Source organism: Lotus japonicus, chromosome 1 (genome assembly GCF_012489685.1).
Source record: "Lotus japonicus ecotype B-129 chromosome 1, LjGifu_v1.2".
In the NCBI taxonomy this organism is placed as follows: domain Eukaryota; kingdom Viridiplantae; phylum Streptophyta; class Magnoliopsida; order Fabales; family Fabaceae; genus Lotus; species Lotus japonicus.
The window spans coordinates 117,730,620-117,758,115 of NC_080041.1; the positions used below are offsets into that span (position 1 = coordinate 117,730,620).

A 27,496-nucleotide genomic window follows, 5' to 3' on the forward strand; every position below is an offset into this window, starting at 1 on the left:
GCACTTATTTGAATTGTATACTTCAATTTATATCATTTTAATCTCCAATTCATTAGTTCAACAATTATTCGAGTTTTATGAAAATTTCAATTCTAATCCCCACTTTATGATGTAGGAGGTTCAAAGCTGTCTAAGCAAAATTGCGACAACGCATTCATTAACTGTTGGATTAGGATAAAATTTGGATATGTTATTTACAACAAATTGGAATTTAATTTGAACGGTTGGATCGGGAAAATTCATGTTTTGGTGAGAAAATGAAGCTTGAGGAGTGTTTAAGGCGTTGGGCGAGGCTTAGAAGGCGCTCAATGGAGAAGGCGATCAACGCTTATGGTGGTTGAGAAAACCCCTTTTAAAGGTTTATGAGGTGCTCGACATGCCTCAGGGGGCGTCGAGCGCCCAATTTGTATACAAATTACAAAAATGTTTTTTAGAAGATTGAGATTATCAAAACTCGAAGAACAAAGAAATATAGATAGACTTAGGGAGAAATAGAGGAAAGACTTAGGAGGTTAGAGAAGAAGCTCTCGAAGTTAGATTCGAAGGTGAACGAGAGTTTCAATTCTTAGTTTTTAGTTTCTATGTTTCCAAAGCTACCCATGAGAATGGATAACTAATCTCTCTTTTATTGGGATTAGATGTGAATGTTTTGATACTTATGTTTTCTATGTAACTCTAGTTTTTAATACATAATAATGTTTTTAGTTTTCTCTTGTTCTTCGTGTTATGTTTTAGTTTGCGCACCTATAACACATTACTTGATGCCATGTAAGAGTGAGAGCTACAACGTTTTGAGACTGATATACAGTTACTCATACAATAATCCTAACAGTTAGAGATAGAGTTAAGTTTGTTAGTCCCCAAACACTCAAACTTCATGATAATTGTCTTTCTTAATCATGTGAGAGATCAATGTTTAAAATTAGAGAGTTATTTATATCTACTCATGCAAGAGATTTATGATGTTTGGAACTAGTATATATGAATTATATACTTGAACATGTCATGTATTGGAATCACTAGAATGCACAAAGGTTATTTAATGAAGTCTAATTTCACCAAATTCTCATACAAGTTGTTTCTCCATCATTTTACTTGCTTTACATTTATAATTTAATGTTCTTAAACAAACAAACAAATTAATCTCTTTTTTAATTATCATTTAAGTACGTACACTATTGAATGACATGAGTATCACATCTCTCTGATGATGTTAAATCCGTAGCTGCTTTACTATGATTGAATCTCAAGAGTTTAGTTTTAAAGTAGTACAAATAAGAAAAAAACTTTTACAGTGCACCTGTCCATGCAATTCCTTTGGTGATTGTAGAAGCTTTGGCTTGTCGTTAAGCGATGTGTCTTGCAACGGATTTGGTTTCGATGTGTCTATTTGAAGACTAGTTATTTACAACTTTGTTGAGTTATGGAAGAGCACATTTCTCTTCACTCTTCTTATGTGAGCTCTATTATTTGAGATTGTTCAGACACTATTTATGGTTTTGACTTTGTGAACTTTTCTTTTGTTCGTAGGAGTGACAATGATGCCGCTGATTTCCTTGCTAAGGGAGCTCATTCATCCTCTAATTCTGTTGGGTGGAGAAAGTTCCTCCCGGACTTCTTGATTTGATTCATAATGATGTAGTCTTTTTTGGTCCTTATAATATAATGATGTAGTCTTGAAGCTTAATTTTTTTTTTTTCTATCCCTTAGAAAAAAAAAAGTTTTATCATTTTGGAAATTAGATGAAAAATTAAACGACAAAAGCTATTGTCGTTTCATTCTATTCCCTTGACTAGACGTACCAACAAGTAGACCGACCCCACCACCCCGCGGTCGCTGCATTAGTACGGCATCTCCGGCGGAAGCCAAACTTACACTCAAAGCCACGCAGCTGAAGAAGAAGAAGAAGCGCAGAGCAGCATGGACAGCAAAAACGTCGTCGTATGCGACAACGGAACCGGGGTACTCCTTCAACCCGTATCGCAATGGATCCCCAATTTACCAGTTTCAATTTCTTCTCGTTCTCATGTAATTCGAATTTGTTGTTTCCATTTTGATTTTTCCTTTGTCGATGAATGCAGTACGTGAAGTGTGGTTTCGCTGGTGAGAATTTCCCCACCTCCGTTTTCCCTTGTGTGGTAGGGAGACCCATGCTCCGCTACGAAGAATCTCTCACAGAACAAGAGCTAAAGGTGTTGTTGCAAATCTGAATTTCCTAGTTTCTGAAATGATATATATGTGTCTACTTTGTTTGATCTAACCATAGGTAGTTGTTACTATTATGATTATGATTATCATTTATGTTGTTCATGATTCGGAGTTTATGACATTCTATGCACTTCAGTTTCCTGCAATTTCGATATTGCGTTACGGAGTTTTTTCTTTAATTTTTGTTCTATTTAGGATATTGTTGTTGGCGAAGGATGCGCGGACTTGAGGCATCAGCTTGATATATCGTATCCCGTGAACAACGGCATTGTGCAAAACTGGGATGATATGTCTCATGTGTGGGATCATGCATTTTACAATGAGTTAAAAGTAATTTTCCAGTGCTTCTTTCTGAATGTTTTTTTTTCAACTTTGAGTGTTGTTGATTGGTGTAGTGATATTCGCAGCTGCTAATGCTGTTGTTATGAAATTTTCCTTGACAGATTAACCCTCCAGACTGTAAGATTCTACTCACAGATCCGCCGCTCAATCCATCAAAGAATCGTGAAAAGATGGTTTGTGAACCAGATCTGGCGCCTTTCTATTTTGATGTTACTTTTCTTTTGTTCTTGTTGTTTTAACTTTTAAGTGAGTTGAACTGGCAGGTCGAGACAATGTTTGAGAAGTACAATTTTGCTGGAGTGTTTATCCAAATTCAAGCTGTTCTAACATTATATGCTCAAGGTGCTTATAGAGATGAGTGAAGGTTGATGTTTAGATTTTCTTTATTATCTCATCCTAGTTGCAGTTTACTCCGTTTAACTGCCATTACTTATCTTTGGAAATATATATATATATATATATATATATATATATATATATATATATATATATATATATAAGTGCATGTTTTGTTTTACGTTTGGGACAAAACCAGGGTTTTCACAAAAGCTATAAGTTATAGTGTTTAGGAAAACCATGATTTGGACAGATCCCCACGGCAAAACCATACACACTTTAGGTCTGATGATAAATGTAAAGTTATTTATAAACCTTAGATATTTTATAATTTGTTATAATTTTATAGTTTGCGGTGAAATAAGGCCAATTTGTGCCTCCTCTATCTATAGTTCTCTGCCTAACTTGCCGCTCATCAATAACTTTCAATTTTGAAATAGTTCTCTTCGTGTCTTCTTTCGATTTGCGCTTAACATTTATTCACTCGTCTCAGGTTTGCTGACTGGACTAGTTATCGACTCTGGTGATGGCGTTACTCATGTGGTAATTTCTTAGCTTATTTGCTACTAGTTGAAACCACATGAGTGCATGCATTATTGTATCATTTTCCATCACATCCTTAATAGTCCAACGCAGTTTGGAAATATGCAAGTGTGATCTAAGTTTTGTGTAGAGAAGTTAAATCAGTTCTTTAAAAGTGTTAGAGTCCCACATTGGCTAGAGATGTGGCCAAGCAATTGCTTATATATGGTTGTGCAAACCTTAACTCTTGAGCTAGCTTTTGGGTTAAGTTAGGCCTCCTTCATGGTATCAGAGCCAATGGTTATCTGACCATGGGCCTGGGCCCCTATCCTAGATCCATTTGTTGTGGAGACCTCCCATATTTGGGCCACCCGTTTCATTCCACGCTCCAGATGTTCTACACTGGGCGTGAGGGGGTGTGTTAGAGTCCCACATTGGCTAGAGATGTGGCCAAGCAATTGCTTATATATGGTTGTGCAAACCTTAACTCTTGAGCTAGCTTTTGGGTTAAGTTAGGCCTCCTTCAAAAAGAAAATTACTTTTCTGCATGGCCTTTTCTTGAAGCAAGATTGGAAGGTGCATGTTGTGATTTGTTATTTCTATTTCTATATTTTCTTTTCCTTAATGACTGTGAAACATACTTTGTGTATATGATATACTGATTGATCACTATTCACCATCCTTGACATAAGCGTTATGTTGGCACCCATGGTTTAAGTAAGCAGAAGATGGTTCATAAGTTTGTTATTTTGTCATTACTATGACTATGAGTCTATGATTCTTGATTAATATTTGAAGTATTTGACCAACAAATGTTAATAATTGAAGTTTTGATCCAGGTTCCAGTTGTTGATGGCTATTCATTTCCTCATCTAACGAAACGAATGAATGTAGCCGGCCGACATATAACTTCCTATCTTGTTGATTTGCTTTCAAGGAGGGGGTGAGGGCTAATTCCTTTCACTTTAGTTGTAATGTTAGTATGATGAGAAGATGACTCTTTTATCTTATGCCTCTAACTGGAACACAATTTTCTTTCCTTAAGGTATTCTCTGAATAGAACTGCTGATTTTGAGACTGTTAGGGAAATCAAAGAAAAGCTATGCTATATAAGGTCAGTAACAAATCTCAAGCCAGAATTTGCTTTCCTGTGGTCTGTAATGTTACTGTATCCTTACCAGCTCATCTATTTTCCTGCAGCTATGACTACAAGAGGGAATATCAATTGGGACTTGAGACCACCATCCTTGTTAAGAACTATACTGTAAGTTGTTATCCTGAATTTCTTGAAATCTTTATAGGACTAGTTCTGTGTAAATGGTTATTGATTTGATTTAGTTGGCATTGTGGTCAATGGCTTGCCTGAAGATAGAGGCTCAAGTTCTACTAATCCTTTATTCTGTTCTTTAGAGTGTTTCTTTTCAAGCTTTTTTGTAAGCACATACATATTTCTTGTGCCTTAATGCTTGCCATGAATGTAATTTGTTGGATGCTTATTATCCACTTGCTAAAGGTTCATGTATGCATGAAGTTCCAGGCTGTCACTAAGATTACCATTTCATGTATACAATTATGCATGATGTCGCTATCATTAATATAATGTTTAAGTTGATATCACTTATTGATTTACTCTCTGAATCAGCTTCCAGATGGAAGGGTCATTAAAGTAGGGACTGAGAGGTTCCAGGCCCCTGAGGCTCTTTTCACACCGGTAGGTACTTGGTGTCTGTTTGACTTTTGATCTCTCTCTCTCTCTCTCTTTAAAGAAACATATCTTCAAATCCTTTTGTAGTGATTATGGCGCGGAAGGCATTTTTTAACATACCTTCAGTAATTTTATGATGTGCCAGTGCAATTCTAGCTAAATTATTTAGTGTTTATAATTTGCTGGCTTGTGATTAGGTAGCTTTTTTCCCCCTTTGTGCAGGAACTTATAGATGTTGAAGGTGATGGAATGGCTGATATGGTATTTCGCTGCATTCAGGAAATGGATATTGACAACCGGATGATGGTGCGATACTCCATTTGAACTATATTATCATTTTCTTAAGTAGAAAAAACTGTTAATATCTGTTATCACCATTTTAGGCTATAAAGGATGTGACATTGTCTTCCATATTTTGAAATTTAACAATGCAAGTGTGAAATAATAATAATGTTTAACTGCCATTTCTGAGATGAAATCTATGACAGCTGTTAGATACACCACTTCCTATTTGATTCTATTTCCCCCTCCTAATTGTTATTGAAAAACAAGCCCTCTTTTTATTTAACTAATCCTGTTTTCCCTTTCAACAGGTTATCATATTTGTTCGATCCACTGTGTTCTCTATCTTTCTTTTGCATGTGTCTTAAATTAAATAATCTTTTAGATTCCTTTTGTTCTTTCTAATCAAATTTGGAGTTGTCATGTGATTAGTACTGAATTACTTCTACTTAAAAATTCCTTCTGTCGTCTGCTAATCCTTGCTAACTGGTCGTGCATTTGCAATGTTACAAGTCTCAAAAACAGTTATTTGCCTCTCATTACTCTTTGGCTGCCAACACTATGGGACTCTTTGATTGGAATGAAAATTACTTTATACTTGCTTCCTATAAAATTTTGAGGAGGTGAAAAATAAAATGACTCAGTTTCACTTTGGGCCATAATTTGGTTGAAAATTATTTTCACTGTCCTCAATTTTCAACCTTTCTGCCCACTCAACCCTGCAAATCCTCAAGTTGTGCTAATCTTTTGATTTGTCATGTCCCCAGAAGATCCATATGACATTCCTTGACCTTCACCTGGTTTTGGATATTTATAATGGTTCATGGATAATTTACAATGTCATTTACCGTGTTTCCAAATAAGTATCATTATAACAGTCCTTAAATTGAAGATGTTACATTTATGGATAAAAGCACTGAAGCTCTAGAGGGTCTTGCATATAATCTGTGCACAGAGCATTCCTTCCTCTGCCTTTGTATTTTGAAAATGTCATGCAATTTATTGCATATTATATTGTGAGCTTTTGTCTTGCAGCTTTATCAACACATAGTTTTAAGTGGAGGGAGCACCATGTATCCTGGACTACCAAGCCGGTAGTTTGTTATTTCTCCTTTACATTGTCCCTAATTGTCCTACCTTTTGTGTTGCTGAGTTTTTTAATATTCATATTATATATGCTCACTGTACATGTAATGCATGACTCTGATCTCAACCATTTAGTTTCTTTTTCTGCTAGATGCCTAGATCCATGGTAATGATATGTTAATTGTTTGTAGACAGTAAACGCCTTATATGTATGGCTACGTATTGGTGATCACTTATTGCCCGATTCTCACAACATTTACATCACACCTTATTACATTTTTTTGGCTGAAATTACCTTCTAGATATATTCATTTGAAAACTAGAGGGGTGCTAGCAACACACTCTTTTGTACACACTCCTTGTGATTGGTCTATTTTCAAAATAGTCAATGTATTCTCTCATTAAATATGAGGTTTACTTTTGCAAAAATTAACCAATCACATGAAGTGTGCGGAAAAGAGTGTGTTGCTAGCATTTCTCCAAAAACTAATGACTGGGGTTCTTTTCATGTTAGTTAAATTTATAAACCTTTTGATACAGTTAAACCGGACATATTGCAAGCTAGGTTACTTACATATATACCACTTTAAAAATGCCCAAATTCTTATTATTATGCTATACATATTTCTCGAATCAAGATTGCTTTTAACATTGAATTCAAAATTTAAATAAATCCTTTTGGAGTTATGTTTTTTTTCCTAATAATTTTTTTATCTGGTGGGCATGCTGTCTTGTACTCTTAAAAGGCTTTGATTTTTTAGTGTGTTTCTATTTAAAGTTAGTTAACCAGTGTTCTTCCTCCATTCCTCCCGTTTTCAGATTGGAAAAAGAAATACATGATCGTTATCTTGATGTTGTTCTGAAGGGAAACAGAGATGGATTGAAGGTAAAGTTAGATTTCTTTTTGCTTCTGCATGTGTATCCTGTGTGGATTTATGAAGACAGTTTTTTTCTTTCTGTAATTTAACTTTTATTAATCTTCAGTTTTTTATAGAGCCCAAGGGCATCATTAGTTTGATACCTAGAGGGTAATATAGGTTGTTATTGCTTCTTGATAACTTAGCAACAACCATCATAGTTTAATCCTGTTCCTATTTATTATTTAATTACTGCTACCTAATACAGCTGCTTATTGGGGCAAGTTAAGCTAAATAGTAACTCTAGAGAGAAATATTGTTTGTTGGGTTAAATCTGTAGACTTGGCCAGAAAGAAGAAAGTGTTGGTGCTTTTGTATTAATTGTGGCCTTACAGTGCTAACAATTAGCAGGCATGCCTTAAATTGTGAGACCATCCATCTCATGGATTTGCAACTCGATAGTTACAGAATTTCCTCCCTCTCCATGTGATGTCGCTAGTAAATTCAAAAGAATTTAATCGGAAGCTTTTCTTTAGTCCCTCCCTAATCCCTTTATGGATATCTTTCTTTTCTTTTTGGTATTTCCTTCAAAAGAGGCAGCAGCATGCAACCACATACAATAGAGGGATACAATATGCTTCAAAGGAGAAGAGTAGTGATGTGGAATTGTGGATTGGTTGCTGATTTGGGATAACCACAGCACAAAAGCTATCTGCTATAGTTGGAGAATCAAGTCCTAATAAACCCCGAACCAAAATCCCCATACTTCCGATATAGGATTCAAGTCCCTTGCCTTGCAAACCCTGTGACTTTGAAAGTGGGGGACTAAACCCAGAATAGTGCTATTTTAGAGGGACTAAAGTCATATTTAACTCTTGTTATTATTATCCCTTATCCTCCTTCTATAGCTAAGGGCCCATGCCGTGTCTTGTGTATATCCAAACTGATGAAAAATAATTTTTAATCGGATACTCAGTGAGGGATGTCCAACATTGTGTTGTATTTGTTGTCGGTGTTGGAAGCATGAAGTGTTTTCGTAGGGCACTCGGGCTCAACAACACACGCACACAGTGGGTGCGTCCATGCGGTAAGTGTTAGATGATGGCAACATAAATATTTACACAACTAAACATAAATACACAATACAATATTAAAACTCAACTAAACATCGAAGGTTTTCTGCACAAGATCACAATAGCAACTACATGTTTTAAATGCAAATAACCATTATCTCCACAAGGTCAAATTTATTTCAAATTCACGCCCCCTTTTTTGTCAAATGAATATGAAGTTTGTACTTTTCTTATGTCATTTAATTACTTTGCCAGCTCTTGTACTTTTCATTTTTTAGACCTTTTTCCCTCTCATTGTAAGCAGCCTGGAATCATTTCAAGTGTTTTAGTGCCTTACTTGATACTTTCTTTGTTGATTGGTGAAAATTGAATTGGTTTAGTCAAAATGGATCTCCCTGGCTCTCGAGCATCAGTTTAGCATCCTTCCCAGACTGGTTACGTATCTGATTCATCAGTTGAACCGGTCAATCCAGTCCAAGCTTAACAATTATGGTTTGATATACATAGCTAACCCTACTTAGTAGAAAAAGGCTTTGCTTTGTGTAAGGTACAAATAAATGATAGAATCCCATAAGTTGTATTTGTCATGCACCAAATTTACACTTGAAAAATAGATAATTGATTGAAATTTCTGTCCTGGCTGGGCCGAAACCCGAAATCCAACATCCTGATGAGTCCACCTTTTGTTTCACTTAGAGCTTCATGATTCTATGTTAATGGAAAATAAATTCTATATACAAAAGTGTGTTTTAAATTCTATGTAGAACTGATCTTTTCTATGAGAGACATATATCTCCAGTTATAAATTAAGCCCGCACATTGTTCCCTTGAAATTGTTCTCATCTTTCTTGTTCTGATGGTGATCAGAAATTACGATTAAGAATTGAGGATCCACCACGTAGGAAACATATGGTGTACCTCGGAGGTGCTGTCCTTGCAGGCATAATGAAGGTTTGTGTTAACTGTTAACTTTTCGGTTGTACTCTCTCTATCTATAAGCTTATCTAAACTTAGTAGCTGTCAATTTGACTATCAAAATTGGGAAATGAACTTCAGTGGTAAAAGTGCAAAATTAAAACACTCGTTTGAAAGATTGATGGGTTCAATTTAATAACTTCATAGTTTGTTATAATACATTTGTTGCACTGTTTTCACCCTTTGAAGTGCATCTCTCACTTTAGAACAGCCAAATTGAATAATATTTGGGTCTTTCCCTGTTTGAACAATAATCATCTGAGAAAGTTTCCTCTGGTGGTTAAAACCCAGGATGCACCAGAGTTCTGGATAAACAGGGAAGATTATCTAGAAGAAGGAGTTGCTTGCCTAAGCAGGTGTGGCCAGGCTTGACGTTTTGGTTTCCTGTGATGTGACCTCACTAAAAATAGATCATTTGGCAAAGCAAAAGCACATGAGAGGCTGAATGATGAATATTCAAAGCTATTAGAACTGCCACATTTTCCACATATTGATGTTGTTGGCCTTGTATAGCTTTTCCTTAAGCTACTTGAGGCTGAATGTGATAGTATATTCAATCACGTTTCTTTATAGGTATGACAAAAGAATTCTTGTATCTTATTTGTGCAACAAAAATTGTTAGCTATTGGCGTAAAATGGTGAATGAAGAACACATCGTCTGTAAATTTTATAAATGTTTTGTTACTTTGTTGAGAGTTTGTATTAGCACTATACAATAATAGACAACTAATGTTGGCAATAACCAAGTTAATGGATTATGTAATCCATCTGAGGAAAATATTCCTGCTTTGTGTGCATTTTTACTGTTTTTATTAACTATGTTTGAGACCATAGGGTGTGTTTGGAAAGACAACTAGATTAAGCGCTTTGGTCATAAGCGACCATAATCGCGCGCTTATCGTACTTCATAAGCTAATTTGAGAAATTTAACAGAATAAATTGAAAATAGGTTATAAATAAGCATAAACTTTAATTCATAAGCTATTCTGAATAGCTTATGAAAATAAGTTTAAAACAACTTATAGTTAGACTATAAACTATTTACACAAGTTCTTCTAGACATTTGCATAAACGCTTATGTTATAAAATAAACTCTTCTAAATGGGTCATAAGCTTTCTTAACATAAGCCAAAACGAACTGTCAATGTGACTTTCATGTAGTAATAATTTATTTGTCAGTTGTCTAACGAGTGCCAGCGTGTTAAAAGTTTTGTATCCGTGTTAGACATATTTATGTATGTTGTGTTCAACCTTGTTTATCAAAGTTGAGCAAATCTTGTTCATCTTAATATAATTGACTACAACCTCTGGGTGAAGTTCCATTTCTGGTTTGTCCAACCTTTGCCAATGAGCATATGATATAAATCAAACCAACCTTTTTTTAATGCTTATTTATCTTAAATGATAGTATAAAAATATCAAATACAGCGGTGCAAGTGTGAATTGACTCACCGTGGTAAAACCAACCCCATGTTACAAAACGGAAACAGCTTGACAAGTAAAAAAGTCACCAGCATTTCTCCAACTTCCATAGACGCATATTGTTTCTTTCTCACATTCTGCCTTATGGACTTGGCTTGGAACCCGGGATAGATTAACTACAAGTCTACAACTAAGATTGACTTGTAATAGGGCTCAAACAGTAATAGGTGGTGAGCCAGTCTTGATAACATAGGACTACGGTATAGTGCGGGACCACTTGGGACATCTACTTTTGTGGTGGTTGTGAAAAATGGAGAAAAAAAAAATTTACAACTTTTGTGGCGGTTTGAACCGCCACAAAAGGGGTGTCAAAAGTGGTCTACCACTATTTCGTGGGCCACAAATCTATATTGGGTGAATTACTATTTCAAAGTGGAAAAATCTTTCGAACAAAAATAAGCAAAAAAGTGGAAACCCTCGTAAAAAGAAAATAAACTAAAGTTTTGAGTAGAGTATTATCGTTCATTTTGCATTTCATAAAGAGTCCATATTTGTGTTGGGTACTGTTCCTTCCATTACTTTTTATAATATCTAATTCCCTAGAAAAAAAAATGTTACTAGCAATATTTTTTTTGAAAAGTTTTATTAACTTTTCTATATTACTTAAAATAAGTTGCAAATTCAATTAATTTCTCTCTACTTTATCTACATATTTTTAGTATTTGATGAATGCAGCAGCCCATTCTAGAAACAATTGGATGTCCCCCTCAATAAATGACTTTCTCATAATTCAAATTTGTGTTATTATCCTTACTAGGGTCTAACTTGTTTACAACTAAACAACACCTTATTGGTTACTTTAAGTATTTGTTTAATTTCCTTTAAAAAAATTCAAAATCATAATAGCCCTTCCATATTTTGGACAATTATGAAAAATATTAAATAATACTTCATTGATATGATAAAGTAATCTATATCTGTTCTCGAATGATAACTCAAGTGGTGGTAAGAGTTATGAAACATGCGAGTTCGATGTACACAAAGAAAGTAATCAATATCTAGGGATAAGAACAAACTTTTAAAAAGTAACTTATAAATAGAGAGAGTAAAATGTTTTTTTGATATAAATATGATACTAATAATGATAAAGCAAAGCTTAAAACAAAGTTATGAATGTTTTTTTTCGAAGGATGTGCTATGTGTGCGTTTGAAAAAATAATTTAATTATGCGCTTCTGACTATGGTGCTTAAAAATTTATTGAAATAAGTAAAAATAATTTATAAATAAGAATAAGTTATTATTTATATACTATTCTGAACAACTTATTAAATAAACTCAAAATATTTTATAAGCAAGCCATAAATTATTTATCTAAATTTTTTCAAACACTTACTTAAGTATACTATAAAATAAACTTAAATAGGCTATTCCAAATAAAACTAATGTGTAATAAATTCTACACTCAATCATTGTGTGTGAATTTGACAAAAATAAAATGATGTATGGGTTCATTGGATTGAGAAGCCCAAGGCCGCACTACATGTCGTAATTTGCCCATGACGATATTTTCTCAAAGACCATATTAAAGTAATGTTATTATATGAGTGATTTCTTCACATTTTACTTTTTCTCATATTTTGTTTTCATGCACATTCTCTTTCAGCACTCTCTTTTATTTCTATTCCACCATAAATAATATCTTTCATTTCTTCCTTATTTTAGTGGATGTTAGTGCATACATCCACTTGGTGGTGTTTTTTTTTGTTACAGAAGGAATTGAAAACCAAAAAGCAAAACTAGATAACTACGTCCGGACAAAGCAGAGGCACCACCGCTGAAGGAGGAAAATGCCAGACCTTCCAAAAGTTGGACATCAATTTTGTGGTGACACTTTCAATACTTTAATTTGTGACAATTTCCAACCTTCATAAATTTTTTGTTGCAATTAAAAACCGTCAAATATTATACGTGCTACAACTATAATTGCAAAAGTGGTGTGCACAAATTACAATCCTATTATTTTTATTTTTTTATCATATCTTTCTTTCTTTTTCATTAACTTGAGTAAAGACACAAGCAATGTCTACCATGATGATCAAAGATATGCATACGAAAGGGAAAATTTGAATTGTGCCCTTAAAAAACTTTAAGATCCAAATGACGGTTGATCATAGACGAGAAACTGAATCGTTTGGCGCAGCGGATAAGCAGAGTAAATGAAAGAGACAATGACACGCATGCTTTTATACCGGTTCACTCCCAGAATGATAGGGTTACATCCAGTCCTCGTGTTAACCGAGATTTCACTAAGGGTGAGTTTCACGGACTCCTCCTTACAGGTATTCGTCAGCTTGCCTCCTCAGGCAACTGCCTCTCCATAAATTGAGTATTATAGCCTATACAGGCAAATATTATTTCAGAACTGCCTCTCTAGACATTGAGTACTCTTAAGCCTCTCCAGGCTAAGTATTATTTCAGAAATGTCTCTTCTAGCATTGAGTACTCTTTGTCCCTGTCTTTCCAGGCATATGAGTATTATTTTTCCATTGCCTCTCCAGGCATTGAATATTCTTAACGCCTCTCCAGATCCAAATATTCTTTTCTCACTGCCTCTCCAAGCATTGAGTATTCTTTTGTCCATGCCTCTCCAGGCACAATTACTCTAAGGACTCCTCCTACCAAGTATTATTAGAACTCCTTCTTACAAGTATAAATGACTTTTCCTTATAAAGGACTTCTCCTAAATGATCTTTTTCAAGACCATTTCTAGTACTTTACAATCTCTTATGAATAAGAGGGATAGTAGTAAAATGAAACACTAAAAACTATAAAGTATTATAGAACTACTTTATATTCTTTTACAACAAGGATGAAATGAAAAGATAAATCTCCTAAGTGTGATGATGATGTCTTCTTCTGAGCTCAGGCCTCTAGACTTTTCTTTCAGACGATAAGAATATGTTCTTGAGAGCACGTCTGGAAATGCTGAATTAGGTTAGGATATTCTGATTGAATCCCAATTCAGATTTTAAAAGTCCCTGTTTGTACTTGCAAAAGCCAACTTGTGAAATCTTCAATTCTTCGTATTTATAGCTCCTGATCTTCTATGAGTAGAGATTTAGTTGTTGGATGGTCTTCACATAAATTATGACTGTTGCATCGAACTATGCTGAAGTAAGTAAATGTGTTGAATTGGTACAACTCGATGCAGATAGGTAGAATGGGTGGCGGTGGCCGCGTTGTGGTGGCTGATCGTGGGTCTGCGGATTATGCAGAGACACAGACAAGGGTCAAGGTACATAGGGGTAATCAAGTCATGAAAGAAAAGTGTTATGTTAGTTTCTAAGAAAATGTAAAATTTTACATTTATGTGATAGAACATCTATTTTATTTCTTTTATCATCAAGTTGTAAAATTAAATGTATAAGAGTTTGTATTTTTGTTACTTTCTTACCCTTCATTTCTCCTCATACTCTCTTATCTTATACTACAACCTATTTTCCAAATAAAAAAAATGACAACTCTTTTGGTGGCACCTTCACAACCTTTGTCTATTTTAATTTTACTCTTTTTCATACTATAATTAGTAATTTGATGATGTCACATACAATTTTATGCATACTTTTTACGTGATAATGTAAATGATGATTTCCCAAAACGATGATAACAAATATCTCAATTTTTTTTTTTGAAATAAAAACTTATATATATATAGATAAAGAGTCCTTGAGACCAACCCTCTCAAGTAGGCAAATGATCAAGAGACCAATACAGAAGAAAGGAAAAAACGAAAACAATGTAAACATGGGTAACAAAGCCAGTAGGGAAGAAAACGCTAAAAGAAGACACTCAGGGGATTCACCCTGGATCGACTCGATTTGGCCAATTCGTCAGCAATGTGATTGGCTTCTCTATATATATATGACCAACACCAGTACACTCCACCTCTACCATGAGGGAATCAATCTGGTTGAGAGCACTAGTTAATTTCCAAGGCCTGTTTGATCTATTGTTTACCCACCCAACCGCCAAAGTGGAATCACTTTCAATGAGCACGTTTCGGAAGGAGTGGAGTTTACAAAACAAAAGCGCTTTTAGAATTGCTAGAACTTCAGCTTTATATGCCAAGCTATCTGGAATCGCTTCCGAGAATTTTATGTCATAATGAAAATGACGATTTCCTAAAATGATGATAACAAATTGACATAAATACAAAGAATTATATAATCATTGTTCTCAATCGTTATTCTAATAAAAACTTAATAAATTTGGTCCCAACATTTGGTCATTACATTTAGGCTAAAAAGCATTTTTGGCCCCTGATGTTTTAAGTTTGTGCAAATTATGCCCCTACTCTATTTTTGTCGACGTTTCTACCCCTCAAGTTTTCAAACAGTACACCGTCTACCCCTCTGTCAGTCGGACTTTCTCAGGAGAGGTTCATGAGTGGATTGTAGAGATGAATAGGAGTATATGAAGTTGATGATGATTAAGGAAATGATATAAATTAAATTTGCTTGATGTATATATCAATTATGTATGTAACTGAACTGGTTAATTGCATGTTTTGCTACTTATAGGTCTTGAGTTTGAATCTCCCATGCCTCATTTTTCCAATTTCACTTGTAATTTCCACGTGGTAGGTCCAAAAAATATATAAAAAAAAGCCAAATCAGCTAATTCCGTTAGTTTTTTAACATCTGACTGACGGAGGGGTAGACGGTGCATTGTTTGAAAACATGAGGGGTAGAAACATCGAGAAAAATAGAGTAAGGGCGGAATTTGCACAAACTTAAAACATCAGGGGCCAAAAGTGCTTTTTAGCCTTACATTTATTAAGTTTCCTAACATTAACATCATTCAATCTCATTTATACATTAAGACAAGTTTATTTTTTTTGAAAATGATGATTTCTTAAAAGGCTTAATACATCAGAAGACCCCTGAAATTATAAAGGGAATCAGTTTCAGGACCTGTAAAATTTTCGCATCAAATTGGGTCCCTAAGATTTTTTTTTTAATTCAATTAAGGACAAAGTGTGTTTCCGGCTGATGTGTCTTAGTTTTTTCATTTACAGATTTTCCACGTGGCTTTTATCTTTTTTTTTAATACTAATTATTGTTATTCATTTATTTTTAATTCCATCTCATTTCATTAAAAATAAAACCTGCTTATCCAAAAAAAATTAAAAATAAAACCTAATCTAATATAATCTAAAATTCTATTGAAGTAGGAGAGAAGGCAGAGAAGGAAGAAGAAGAAAGAAGAGAAGGGAGATTGAGATGGTGGGCAGGATCCGATCGGGGTGGAGGAGGAGGGAGTGGTGGCGGTCAAAGGAGATGAAAGAGGATTAGTTTGATGGTAGATCTAGGGTGCGCGGTGGTGGTGCAATTGGTGGATTTGGGATCTGGGGTGCGTGGATCTAGGGTGGCGGTGGTGGTGCGTGGATCTGGGATCTGGGGCTGACGGTGAGGCTCGATGGTGGAAGGTAAGGGTGGTGCAGCTCTGGCTAGGTAAGAGGTGGATGAAGAAGATAATGGGTTGAGATACACATAGATAACAGGTCCAGGTTTTTTTTTTGGTCAAAATGGGTCCAGGGTTAAGTTGCAGAAACAACCATGGCTACCCAACTCAACATCTATGTTCGTATTTCAATTCTCTTTCAATTTCGTTATCTTCATTATCATATATGTGATGTCAAGACCATTAGTTTGCAATTTGTATTCATCCTGTAACATGTTGCTCTTTTGTTTGCTTGAAAACTGCTCCTTATAACACGTTTATTTGGATAAGTTTATATTTTGTCATACTAGAAGCTATAGCTAATCCAAAAAATTGCTTTTGAATTTAAAATTAATTGTGGTGCAGCTCTGGTTCCTTTGCTCCGCACAGCTCCTTGTTCTGTTTCGAGGGCTTTAGCTGTGTAAGAGGTGGATGGAGAAGATAATGATGAAGATGAAAGATTAGAAGGCTGGAATTGGAAGTGGAAAAGTTTTTGCTGATATGATTAATTAGGTGGTGTGTTCTGGGTTTAATTTCTAGGGTTCAAAGAGGTGCTAAAATGATTAATTAGCCCTGAATGGGGTGAGATGATTAATTACAGATTATTAGTTTGTTTAGTTAAGGTTTATTAGATTAGGTTATTCATTAAGTTTTTAATTGTTTTTTTTCTGATTATTTAATTAAGTTGGAATTAAAAATATTTTTTTATTATTTTTGTAATTAAAAAATAATAATAAAAGCCACATGGAATTGATGACTGAGATAAAATTGAGGGCTGGTACACTTTGGTCTTAATTGAATTAAAAAAAAAATTGTAAGGACCCAATTTGATGCAAAAAATTTTTAGGCACTGGATTTGATTCCCTTTACAATTAAAGGGATTTTCTGATGTATTAAACCTTCCTAAAATGATGATAACAAATCGATATAAATTGATACAATTATAAAATCATTGGTCTCCATCTTTATCATTATAGAAACATAAGAAATTTGGTCCCAAAATTTGGCCATTATAATTATTAAATTTCCTAACATCAAGACAAATTCATTTTTTATGACAAATTCATTTTTTATGAAAATAATGATTTCTTAAAAAGATGATAACTAATTTATAAATTGATATAATTACAAAATTAAGATAAATTCAAATTTTGTTATCTTCCCGTTCTTTCCCTCCCACTTTCAAAACATAGTCTTATAAACACGATGTTCCATTAAAATAATGGGAATAAAGAAGTTGGGTGGAGAAAGAAAATGAGAAGTGTGTGTTATTTTCTCTCTTTTGGCCTTTGAGTACTAAGAGAGATCATATAGGAATGAATAAAATGTTGCGAGGAAAACATCAAAGTTTCCTCTTAACTCTTACAGTGAAGAAAAAGCTAAATTTCGAGGAGACAATTCACTATTTTTAATATTATCAATCTATTTGAGTTCAAAATTTTATTTTTATCAATCTATTTATCTTTTCATCTCATGTGGAATTCATTTGATTTTCCTAATTTGGTCAGTGATAAAAAGGATATTAAACCAATTATTCATTTTTAAATTAGAAAACTGTTTAGAATGTACACGTCAACCCTTAGCTGGACATTAACATTTTAGCTGAGTTGTTAGCTTGAAGTGTGTTTGAAAATATGAAACTACATTCCTAAAAATGTTATATTTTCAGGCATGATTTATTTTTGGGTGAATTAAATAAAATCATTTGATAGGTATTTTATATTCCTAGGAATATTATTTTAAATAATTTAATTCAAAAATTAAAATATTAGTAAAATAGAAAAACATGTGATAGAATTATAGAAGTGAGTTGTTATTTTTCACATGCAATTTTCATTCTCATGAGAACCTTTTAAGATTCCCATAATTTATCTTTGGGAATAGAGACATGACATAATGCCTTTCAAAAAAAAAAAAGAGACATGACATAATGTGTGAAATTAACTTTCCTGAGAATAATTTATGGTCAGGAATATTTTTACAAAACTTATATTAAATACGAGAATACATATTCCCGCACATACACATATTCCTGAAATATTTTAAAATACCTTTTAACAACCTTGAATCTTTCACTATTTTGATATATTTTTTATCATAAATAATATTAGGTAAATATAAAGCACATAAATAAAAAGAGTAACAATAAACATTACAGATTAAATCAAATAACAATTACCGTTGACCATTCTTTTACAAATGAGCATTTCCTTAACCTGCCTTATCCTTTGTTGTCTTCCATTTTCTTTCCCTTCAAACTACCAAATATAGCTTTACTTTGTTTCCACGGAAAATGAGAGGAAGAAAATTGTGTGGAGAGAAAATGAGGAAAACATGCATTATTTTTCTCTCCTTTGCTACAAAGAGAAAACAAAAGGAGGAAGGAAAGTTTTCTATGGGCTGAATTTTTCCTCATGATGTGATTCATGTGAAGAACAAACACAGTTTTCAATGGACATTTTTTTTTCAAAGATACCAATTTGTTTATCTTTTAAATCTAGTTTTAAAGTTCACTTGACTCTTTTCATTTCATCATAGGTAAAAAAATGTAAGTGAAAAAAAAGTAATGGAGCAATTATATGTAATTAGAACACCAACACTTACTTATTCAATACATGATTTTGGGGAAGAAGAATTGCCATTCTTGACTTCTTTGATTCCGCGCGAATACCTGCAAAGTTCATTTCTTTGTATCCCACACTTCTTTTTACAATTTTCAATGGGGCAAAATGTGAGTTTTTGATTCAGTGATTACAGAAGAAACCTAGACATACGAATTATAACCCTAGTCCGTACTCATTATGGGTCAAAGTATTAAGCCCTACACTAATCAACTTTCAAATACTAAGACTCAAATAAAAGTGGATCACTTAAAATAACATGTTTAACTATTTATGCACTCCATTCAGAATCATGAATGAATCATTTCTTCACAAAATAAAAATAACAATTGATTGCAGTCCACAAAATCATTAGATAATTCTAACAAAAACATTATACCAATCATTCATTTCTTTTTTATTTTTCTTTTTTCATCCAAGAAAACAAACAAAGATAAAATTCTACTTCTTTTTCTTCTCATTTTCCCTCTATAAATGCAAAAAATCATATATATATTTTTTACGTATTTTTGATCTACTTTAGTACTTTTTGTTAATTTTCTTTGTTCATCCAAACAGCCTAAGGAATTCGTTAAGAAGATCCTCAATCATGCAGCTCTACCATTCACACTTCCAAAAAGATGATGATGTGTGAAAGGAACTGTTTTTAATTGTTTGGTCATCAGGGAACTAACAACTAATTAAGCAAGATCTTAGGTTATCAAATGTAACCAACCACACCAAACAAACTCATTTCCCTGCATTATTTGACTAAGTTTCTTTTGTCTTTAGTCTTTTTACTAGTAACCTACCCTTACCTGTTTAAAGTGTCTGAAAAGGGAAACAAAACAAAGAAAAAATGAAAAACAACAAAATCAATAAAAAACTGTAGCTTTGTTTGTACCAATAAACAACTACCTCTGACCTCTTCACATTATATTTATTTATGTGCCATTATTCTGTTTGAATATCACACTCCATCAATATCATACATATATAGCTGCCAACTTCTCTTAAGCAGACTCACTCGTATCATATATTCATTTTCTGTGAAGGACAGTCACCAAGGTATGAGAAACAAACTCAACCTATGTGTTTTTCATGACATTTTCAACATTTTGCATGTTCTAGCCTGAAACTTCAACATTTTCTTGCTCACATGATTTTCATGCTCATAAGTTCACACACAAACTAAGGACTAGATGAGTATATAAGAGGGGCAGGAAGGGGTCACAGCTCCCAAGATTTTTAATTTCCTTGTTGATTATACGTTTTTTATCTAGAAAGTTTTTTATTCTTATTTCGGCCATTTAAAGATTTTATAGATTTTTATAATTTTATTTCAACCATACGTTCAAAAAATATCTGGATACGCCTCACCTAACCTAAGGACAAGTTTCTGTTGGTGTTTCCTGATGATACAGGTTAATTAAGGAGCTTGAGATGGAAAACCTCAATGAAAATGGCTTCCAACTTAGTGTGAAGCTGAGTGAACCAGCTCTGGTTCTTCCTGCAGAAGAAACAAAGAAAGGCATGTACTTTCTGTCCAACCTTGACCAGAACATTGCAGTGATTATTAGAACAGTTTATTGCTTCAAAACTGCTGAGAAAGGGAATGAGAAGGCTGGGGAAGTTATCAAGAGTGCTTTGAAGAAGGTTCTGGTTCACTATTACCCTCTTGCTGGGAGGCTGAGTATAAGTCCAGAGGGTAAGCTAATTGTGGAGTGCACAGGGGAGGGTGCTCTGTTTGTGGAGGCTGAAGCAAATTGTTCACTGGAAGAGATTGGTGATATCACAAAGCCTGACCCTGGGACTCTTGGTAAGCTGGTTTATGATATTCCTGGTGCAAAGCACATCCTTCAAATGCCTCCTTTGGTTGCTCAGGTGAGTTTTTATGGTTGTGCTTGGTTCTTGGTTTTAGAAAAAAATTAACTACTTTTACTTTTAATTCTAAAAATATGACATTCTTTTCACTTTTCTTTTTCAAATGTTTTATGGAAACAGAGTAAAAACAAAATTTGTAACTGTTTTCCTTACTTCTTATGTAAATACTTGAAAACAGAATTTAAAACTAAAATAATATGGTCTTCATTTAATTAAAAATGAAAAAAATAAAATAAATTTTCAATTGAAACAAGAATATTTGTGAGGACAACAGAACCATGCTAGGAGTAGCCTTCTTATGGATTTAGCAAGTACTTGGCTTGCCATTTGAGTGTATGTACTCTGACTAGCTATATCTCAAACTATATTTTCCTTTGGATCTTTACCCAATAATTATGACAAACAATCAATATTATGTTTGGATTAGTTTATCTTTCCTCAAACTTAATTCATCACCTAGAAGCTACTCACAATCTCACGTGAGCTTATCCTCAAAATTGATTTTGGTACAAAGGTTTCCAAAAATGCTCCAAAATGAACAAGAGAATGTCTCTAAGTTTGCATAGAGTATTTAGTTTTTGAAGTGTCAATTCTATTCCAGGTGACCAAGTTCAAATGTGGAGGCTTTTCTCTTGGTCTGTGCATGAACCACTGCATGTTTGATGGCATTGGAGCTATGGAGTTTGTGAATTCATGGGGTGAAGCAGCAAGAGCTCTACCCCTCTCTATTCCCCCAATCCTAGACAGGAGCATCCTCAAGGCAAGAAACCCACCAAAGATAGAGCACCTGCACCAAGAATTTGCAGACATTGAAGACAAATCCAACACCAACACCTTATATGAAGATGAAATGCTCTACAGGTCCTTCTGTTTTGACCCTGAGAAGTTAAAGCAACTGAAAATGAAAGCCATGGAAGATGGTGCTCTTGAATCCTGCACAACTTTTGAAGTCCTCTCAGCATTTGTATGGATAGCAAGAACCAAAGCACTCAAATTGCTGCCAGAGCAGGAAACAAAGCTCCTCTTTGCTGTTGATGGAAGAAAAAATTTTACCCCTCCTCTCCCAAAAGGGTACTTTGGGAATGGAATTGTTTTAACAAACTCTGTGTGCCAAGCAGGGGAATTGTCAGAGAAGAAGCTGTCACATGCTGTGAGGCTGATTCAAGATGCAGTGAAGATGGTCACAGACAGTTACATGAGATCTGCTATTGATTATTTTGAGGTCACAAGAGCAAGGCCTTCTCTGGCTTGCACTCTTCTGATTACTACTTGGTCTAGGCTTGGATTTCATACTACTGATTTTGGATGGGGGGAGCCTGTTCTGTCAGGGCCTGTGTCACTGCCTGAGAAGGAAGTGATTCTATTCCTTTCTCATGGGCAAGAGAGGAGGAACATTAATGTGCTTCTGGGTTTGCCTGCTTCTGTCATGAAGATCTTCCAGGATTTGATGCAGATATAGCCAAATAGGGCCCTATATGTTATATGATTATGTTCATTTAATGGATTCTGTTATTTCCAAAAGAAAAGAGCACTTGTTCGGTTTTTGAATATATTGGTTCTGATCAATAACCAACCCCTTCCTTAATTATATTTGTTGAAGTTAGTTTAATGTCCTACTTTGTAATTTCATAATGCAGAAGTACATTTGTTCATCAAACACTATGCAATGCGTTTGATTTTGCAGTTTCTCACTGAGAATCGCGTGCAGTTGCCCAGTACTCATGTTAAAAACGTGTAAAAAGAAAAAAATATCTGGGGTTTTTGAGTTTTTTAATAATTATTTATCTGAATTGGATTTTAAATAAAATAAAGAAAAAAGAAAAAGAAGATACATGTAGGTAAAATGGAGCACATAAGCACTCCGGCATTGATCAACCTGGTCGGAGGGGACTAAAACCAACCATTTCCCCAAAGGTTAGGGACTATCGCCCACATTTGTTCCGACGAAGGACTAAAATCAAAAGTGGTGTAAAAGTTAGGGACCAAAAACTTAATTAAGCCATGAGAAAAAAGCAAATATATTATGTTTTGGGATATATATTGGAGGTTGGAATGTAAAAGAGAGAATGACACTAGCAGCTCTGGAATATGAATAAGGAAGAAGAATAATTTTGGTTCTTCGTTGATTATCATAGGTTTATCCTCTTCCTTTTGTAATTTCTATTATGTTACGCTAAACCGTCCTTGGGTTAGAGATTTGATTAGTTTTCTCTCCTATTATGTATTAACCTGAATTTTCAGATATAAATAGGATTTATCTTGTGTTTTTAAACTTCTTCTCTATTTTAATTATATCTATTGCGTTTAGATTGTTTTGCTATGTTCTATTCAATTGGGAAATTGGTAAAATTTAGGGAACTGGGGAAAAGTTGAGCAAGGATATGTACACCTTAGGGATAAGGGTAACGAATTGCTAGTGTTAGCTTGAATTGAATGTGTTTTATCTCTAATTAATTAGGATTACGTCCTAAAGAATTAGCTATCACTAACTAATTAGAAGGGACACTTAGGTAAGAAATTGGTAATTGGACATCTAGGCTAAGCACCTTGAAGGGTTAATTGAATCATTAATTATAACTAAATTGGGGAAAATACATGAGAAAAGAGGTTAACGAAATCATATCTCTAACGCGTTTTGAACTTGAATTTATTTCAATCATAATCGTGCTCTCGTTTCGATTTTATTAGTTTCTAAGTTACAACCATCAATCCGATATCTTCCAATTTTACTTTGGCCTTCCTATTTTACTTTCGCTTTCTGCATTACAACAGGTAACAATTGAAGTAAACTAACACAATCCTTGAAATTCGATAAATTAAAACCCGGAGCGAAACACATGAAATCATGGAATCTTCAATCAAAAAATATTGAAATTGACCGACTACAAAATTGAAATTAATTCTTCAACATGCAAAGTATGGGGTGCTTCATAGATATAAAATTGATTTTTATATGATCTCCATAAGGATCATTTATCACGTTATTAGAACCAAACTCAAGCACATAAGATTGATGGGACACGTGAAATATTAGCCATTATAAACCATTATGGAAAAGTTAACCAAATATCAAGCATAACGGAAAACCATAGTAACAAAACGTCAAACAAACACTGGGAAATAATTCCAACACTTGCATGAAAGTTGTATGATAACCCTAAATATTATATTCATCACTAACATCATCATCATCACACCTATTCCGTTTGAACCCTCCTTCTCTAAGTTTCCGTTTGCGATCATCGTCAAGTTGAGCCTTCCATTCTTTGGATCGGTTGAGGTCCTGTCCCATTTGAACCTTCTTAGGCTGTCCGCAGCAAACTATAAGTAAATTCTTCAAACCTGTGAAAGAGACACCACGAACTTGCACCAACTTGATGTGCTGGAGGTGTTTCAGGTTGCTCATAAGATCCAATAGCCCCTTGTCTGACAGCTTGTCACAGTAGCTCAAATTTATCTGGAAGTTTCCAAAATTATAGTTTTTTACAGGGGGAAAGAGCTTTTGTGAGCATATTCTTCTTCATTTCAAGGTTAGAAGATATTAAATGTGAGACAGCAATGCACAAGAACACAAACAAAAATCAAAATTGAAGGGGTAAAGTATCAAAATAATGGAAAGAGAAGTGAGATAACAAACACATATGAGGAAGGGGATCACTGACCTTCCGCAGGGTTCGTGCACAAAAAGCCAGGAAAGAGAAGCCTGAATCATCAATATTATTACAATGCTTCAAGCTTAAAACAGTCAACCTCTTGCACCCCATTGCAACTGATTTGATGCCCATGTGTGTGATACTTGAAAGGCCACACAAATCTAGATAATATAAATTGGCTAGATGGCTGACATGCTCCATCCCTTTGTCTGTTATTCTTTTACAGAATGACAAATTAAGATTAGTCAACTTCCTGCATCCATCTGTGATGACTTGTAGCCCATCATCTCCAATACCTACGCAACTGTAATAAAAGAAACAGAATGAATCGTATAGATTTTCCTCATTATCTGTAGTTTTCAATCAACTATCTTTACTCTAAAGTTAATACCCAGAGAGATCAAGATCAGTCAGTTTTGGGCAGTTACGAGCAATGTGTGCCACACTACAAAAAAAACGCTATTTAGTGGGGGTTATTTAGCGGGGATTTTGATAACCTCCGTAAATGTGGGTAATTTTTAATAGTTAAGGGGGGTTTTAATAACCCCCGCAATTTTTTTATTCATTAACCCTCTCACTCTCGCACTCTCACTCTCAGAACTCTCACTTCTCAGTCTCGTTCTCGTTCTCGTTCTCGTTCGCCATGGAAGCTCACGATTTTAAGCGATTTGTTCTCGTTTTGAACCTATTGATCTCGTTTTCCACCGATTTCCACCGATTGCAACTTGATTTCCACCGATTTCAACCTCCACAGATTTCAACCACCGCACACCGCCGTAGCAACAGTCTCCTCCACCGTCGGTATGACCTTGTTTTCCACCGATTTGATCTCTTTTTCACCTTTGCTTTTCTTTGCTTCAAAAGCTGACTAACGGTTTGTTCTTCTTCATTCGCAGTTCTCTCTGCCATTTTCTCATGGATCCATCGCTCAGAGACTCAACAACTTCTACTCTGTCGCATGTTGCATTCTCTGGTACCGATTTTTTCTTAATTAACCTATTCAGATTTCTAAATTAGGTTTTCATTAGTTGATTTGGGAAATTGGGTCTGGTTTGCAAGTCAGATTAAGTGGGTAGTTGTTACTGGTTTGAGGAGTTTGTTCCTCTTGGGTTTGTTGATTAAGTGTGCACTTGAACAGGTTTTTGTGTATAGTAGAATTGATCGTTATGCAGATGTGAAACTCCAGATATTCTATATGTAGTTGAGGGATGCTCTTGGAAGGATACTTATGAGATATACAGGATCTGTTTCTCTGATTTCTTGTCATGTCAAGGCGTAGAAGGTTAACAAGGGTCATGTGAGGAGTTAATACGATGTGTTGCAGAACCATTGCCTTCATTTTGTTGTCAAAGAATCAATTAAAAGAACAGGAGGGTGGAAAGTGCTTATCTAGCTATTTTTTTGTACTGTTGATCAATTTAAGGTTGTTGATACTTTGTTTAGAAGTAATTCTCCCTTTGCCCAATTGGATATCCTTTAATTGGCCAAGTGAGGAAGAAGCTTTGACTTATTTCTTTATTGTTATTTTTTTCATGTTGATCCTCTAGGATAGGTAGAGAATTTTGAGGTCTTAGTGATCATAATTATGGCCACATTGGTAATATTTTTTCATGAATGTTTACTATCTCAGTTTGTGACTTGACCGTGACTGCAATTCGAATGTTATATGGTGGATGCTATTGCTGAGAGTGAATTTTTGTTGTTGTGTTGAATGTGTTTTGAATATGATGATGTGCAGAGTTGTATCTTTGGATAGCTTCTTAGATAAAATTCAGATTTGGCGTTGAACAAGTGATTTGAATCATTGATCTTAAGTGTAAAAGCATAAATTAATGTTACATTGTGGTTGCTGAGAGTGAATTTTGTTGTTTTGTTGAATGTGCTTTGAATGTGCTGATGTGCAGAGTTTTATATATTGGTCATTGTTTGTTTGACAGCATTGCTGATGGCTGTTTCTTTATCTTCCTGTGCTTTGAATCATTGGTGCTTTTTATATTTTCTTGCTTTTTATAATCCAACATATCATGATTTTGTTTGAGTAACTTGTCCTTTAATTGTGCTGTTCGCTTCACTATTACATATCATTAAAAGCATATCATGAATGAAAATACATATTGAGATATGCAAGATCAGATAGCAAGGGGAATAAGAGAATATAATGCAACAAAAGTCAAAGAGAAAACAAATGATATTGAATCTTCTAGCTATCTTCTCCTGCCTTGTTGGCTCCAAGGCATCTTAAACTTGTTGATCCTCCCAACCCCCAACACAAATACCCCCAAATGAAAAAAGTTATATTTCATGTCTCTTTCATTCTACATTAATTTCCAGCAGTCATAAGGATTCTTCCAAGACTTTAGAGGAGAGCTCATAGAAATTAATTTCACCCAAGGATCTGAGTCACTCCTATTATTTTAACAGAAATGCATCGCATTCAAGTCTGTGTGTTTAAAGAAAAGTCCTGCTCCTATGTTTGTCTTGTCTCCCTTACTGTTCATCTTAGTGTCCTATATGTTTGTAGCTTTTGGTTTCCCCATTTTACACTGTGAGAATGTAACATGCTGTTTGATTATCTCCTTTTTATGCTGTTTAACAACAATGTATATCTTGGATGAATCAAAATGACAGTTTTTGTATGAGAAGTTTCACTTTCTTCATACAATATAAATCCCACATTTTATATCAGCTATTTTAAGATCCCTGAAGAAATGGCTCAATTCTTTGCTCCTGAATCACATGTATGTGATTTTAAATTCTTAAGCTTTATTTATGATTTTAGTTTGGCATGCTTGTTTGAATGGATTAGCACTGAGAAGTCTGTCAAAATTACAACTAGTAATACATATCAGAAGTCTGTCAAAATTCTCTTTTGTGCATGAAACTAACTTCTTTTCATCTAATGTCCTATCCCTTTCTCCCTCCCTCCCTCTCTCTCTCTCTCTCTCTCTCTCTCTCTCTCTCTCTCTCTCTCTCTCTCTCGTGACGCCTTATCTTTTTCTCTACTTCTGTTTTGACACAACAGGGTGGGGTCCAGTCCAGAGCCAATTC

The 27,496-nt window shown here is 34.5% G+C and overlaps 3 protein-coding genes across 3 annotated transcripts; 2 read left to right on the forward strand and 1 right to left on the reverse strand.

Annotated features, from left to right (window-relative positions):
* Positions 1 to 1,807: 1,807 nt before the first annotated feature.
* LOC130729728 (actin-related protein 2) lies at positions 1,808 to 10,183 on the forward strand. Its single transcript, XM_057581565.1, has 15 exons — positions 1,808 to 1,962; positions 2,082 to 2,192; positions 2,404 to 2,538; positions 2,652 to 2,723; positions 2,814 to 2,892; positions 3,380 to 3,429; positions 4,248 to 4,351; positions 4,454 to 4,522; positions 4,609 to 4,672; positions 5,051 to 5,119; positions 5,336 to 5,419; positions 6,431 to 6,489; positions 7,301 to 7,367; positions 9,279 to 9,362; positions 9,678 to 10,183. Exons 1-15 carry the CDS (start codon positions 1,921 to 1,923, stop codon positions 9,756 to 9,758), a joined length of 1,170 nt encoding a protein of 389 aa, XP_057437548.1. The 5' UTR covers positions 1,808 to 1,920; the 3' UTR covers positions 9,759 to 10,183.
* Positions 10,184 to 19,871: 9,688 nt separating this feature from the next.
* LOC130729729 (omega-hydroxypalmitate O-feruloyl transferase-like) lies at positions 19,872 to 22,455 on the forward strand. Its single transcript, XM_057581566.1, has 3 exons — positions 19,872 to 19,979; positions 20,336 to 20,795; positions 21,397 to 22,455. Exons 2-3 carry the CDS (start codon positions 20,355 to 20,357, stop codon positions 22,252 to 22,254), a joined length of 1,299 nt encoding a protein of 432 aa, XP_057437549.1. The 5' UTR covers positions 19,872 to 19,979; positions 20,336 to 20,354; the 3' UTR covers positions 22,255 to 22,455.
* Positions 22,456 to 23,818: 1,363 nt separating this feature from the next.
* LOC130729730 (uncharacterized) lies at positions 23,819 to 24,806 on the reverse strand. The gene is made up of 2 exons (XM_057581567.1): positions 24,458 to 24,806; positions 23,819 to 24,252 (listed from the first exon to the last, which is right to left on the reverse strand). The coding sequence occupies exons 1-2, from the start codon at positions 24,647 to 24,649 to the stop codon at positions 23,953 to 23,955; spliced, it is 492 nt and encodes a 163-aa protein (XP_057437550.1). The 5' UTR covers positions 24,650 to 24,806; the 3' UTR covers positions 23,819 to 23,952.
* Positions 24,807 to 27,496: the final 2,690 nt, after the last annotated feature.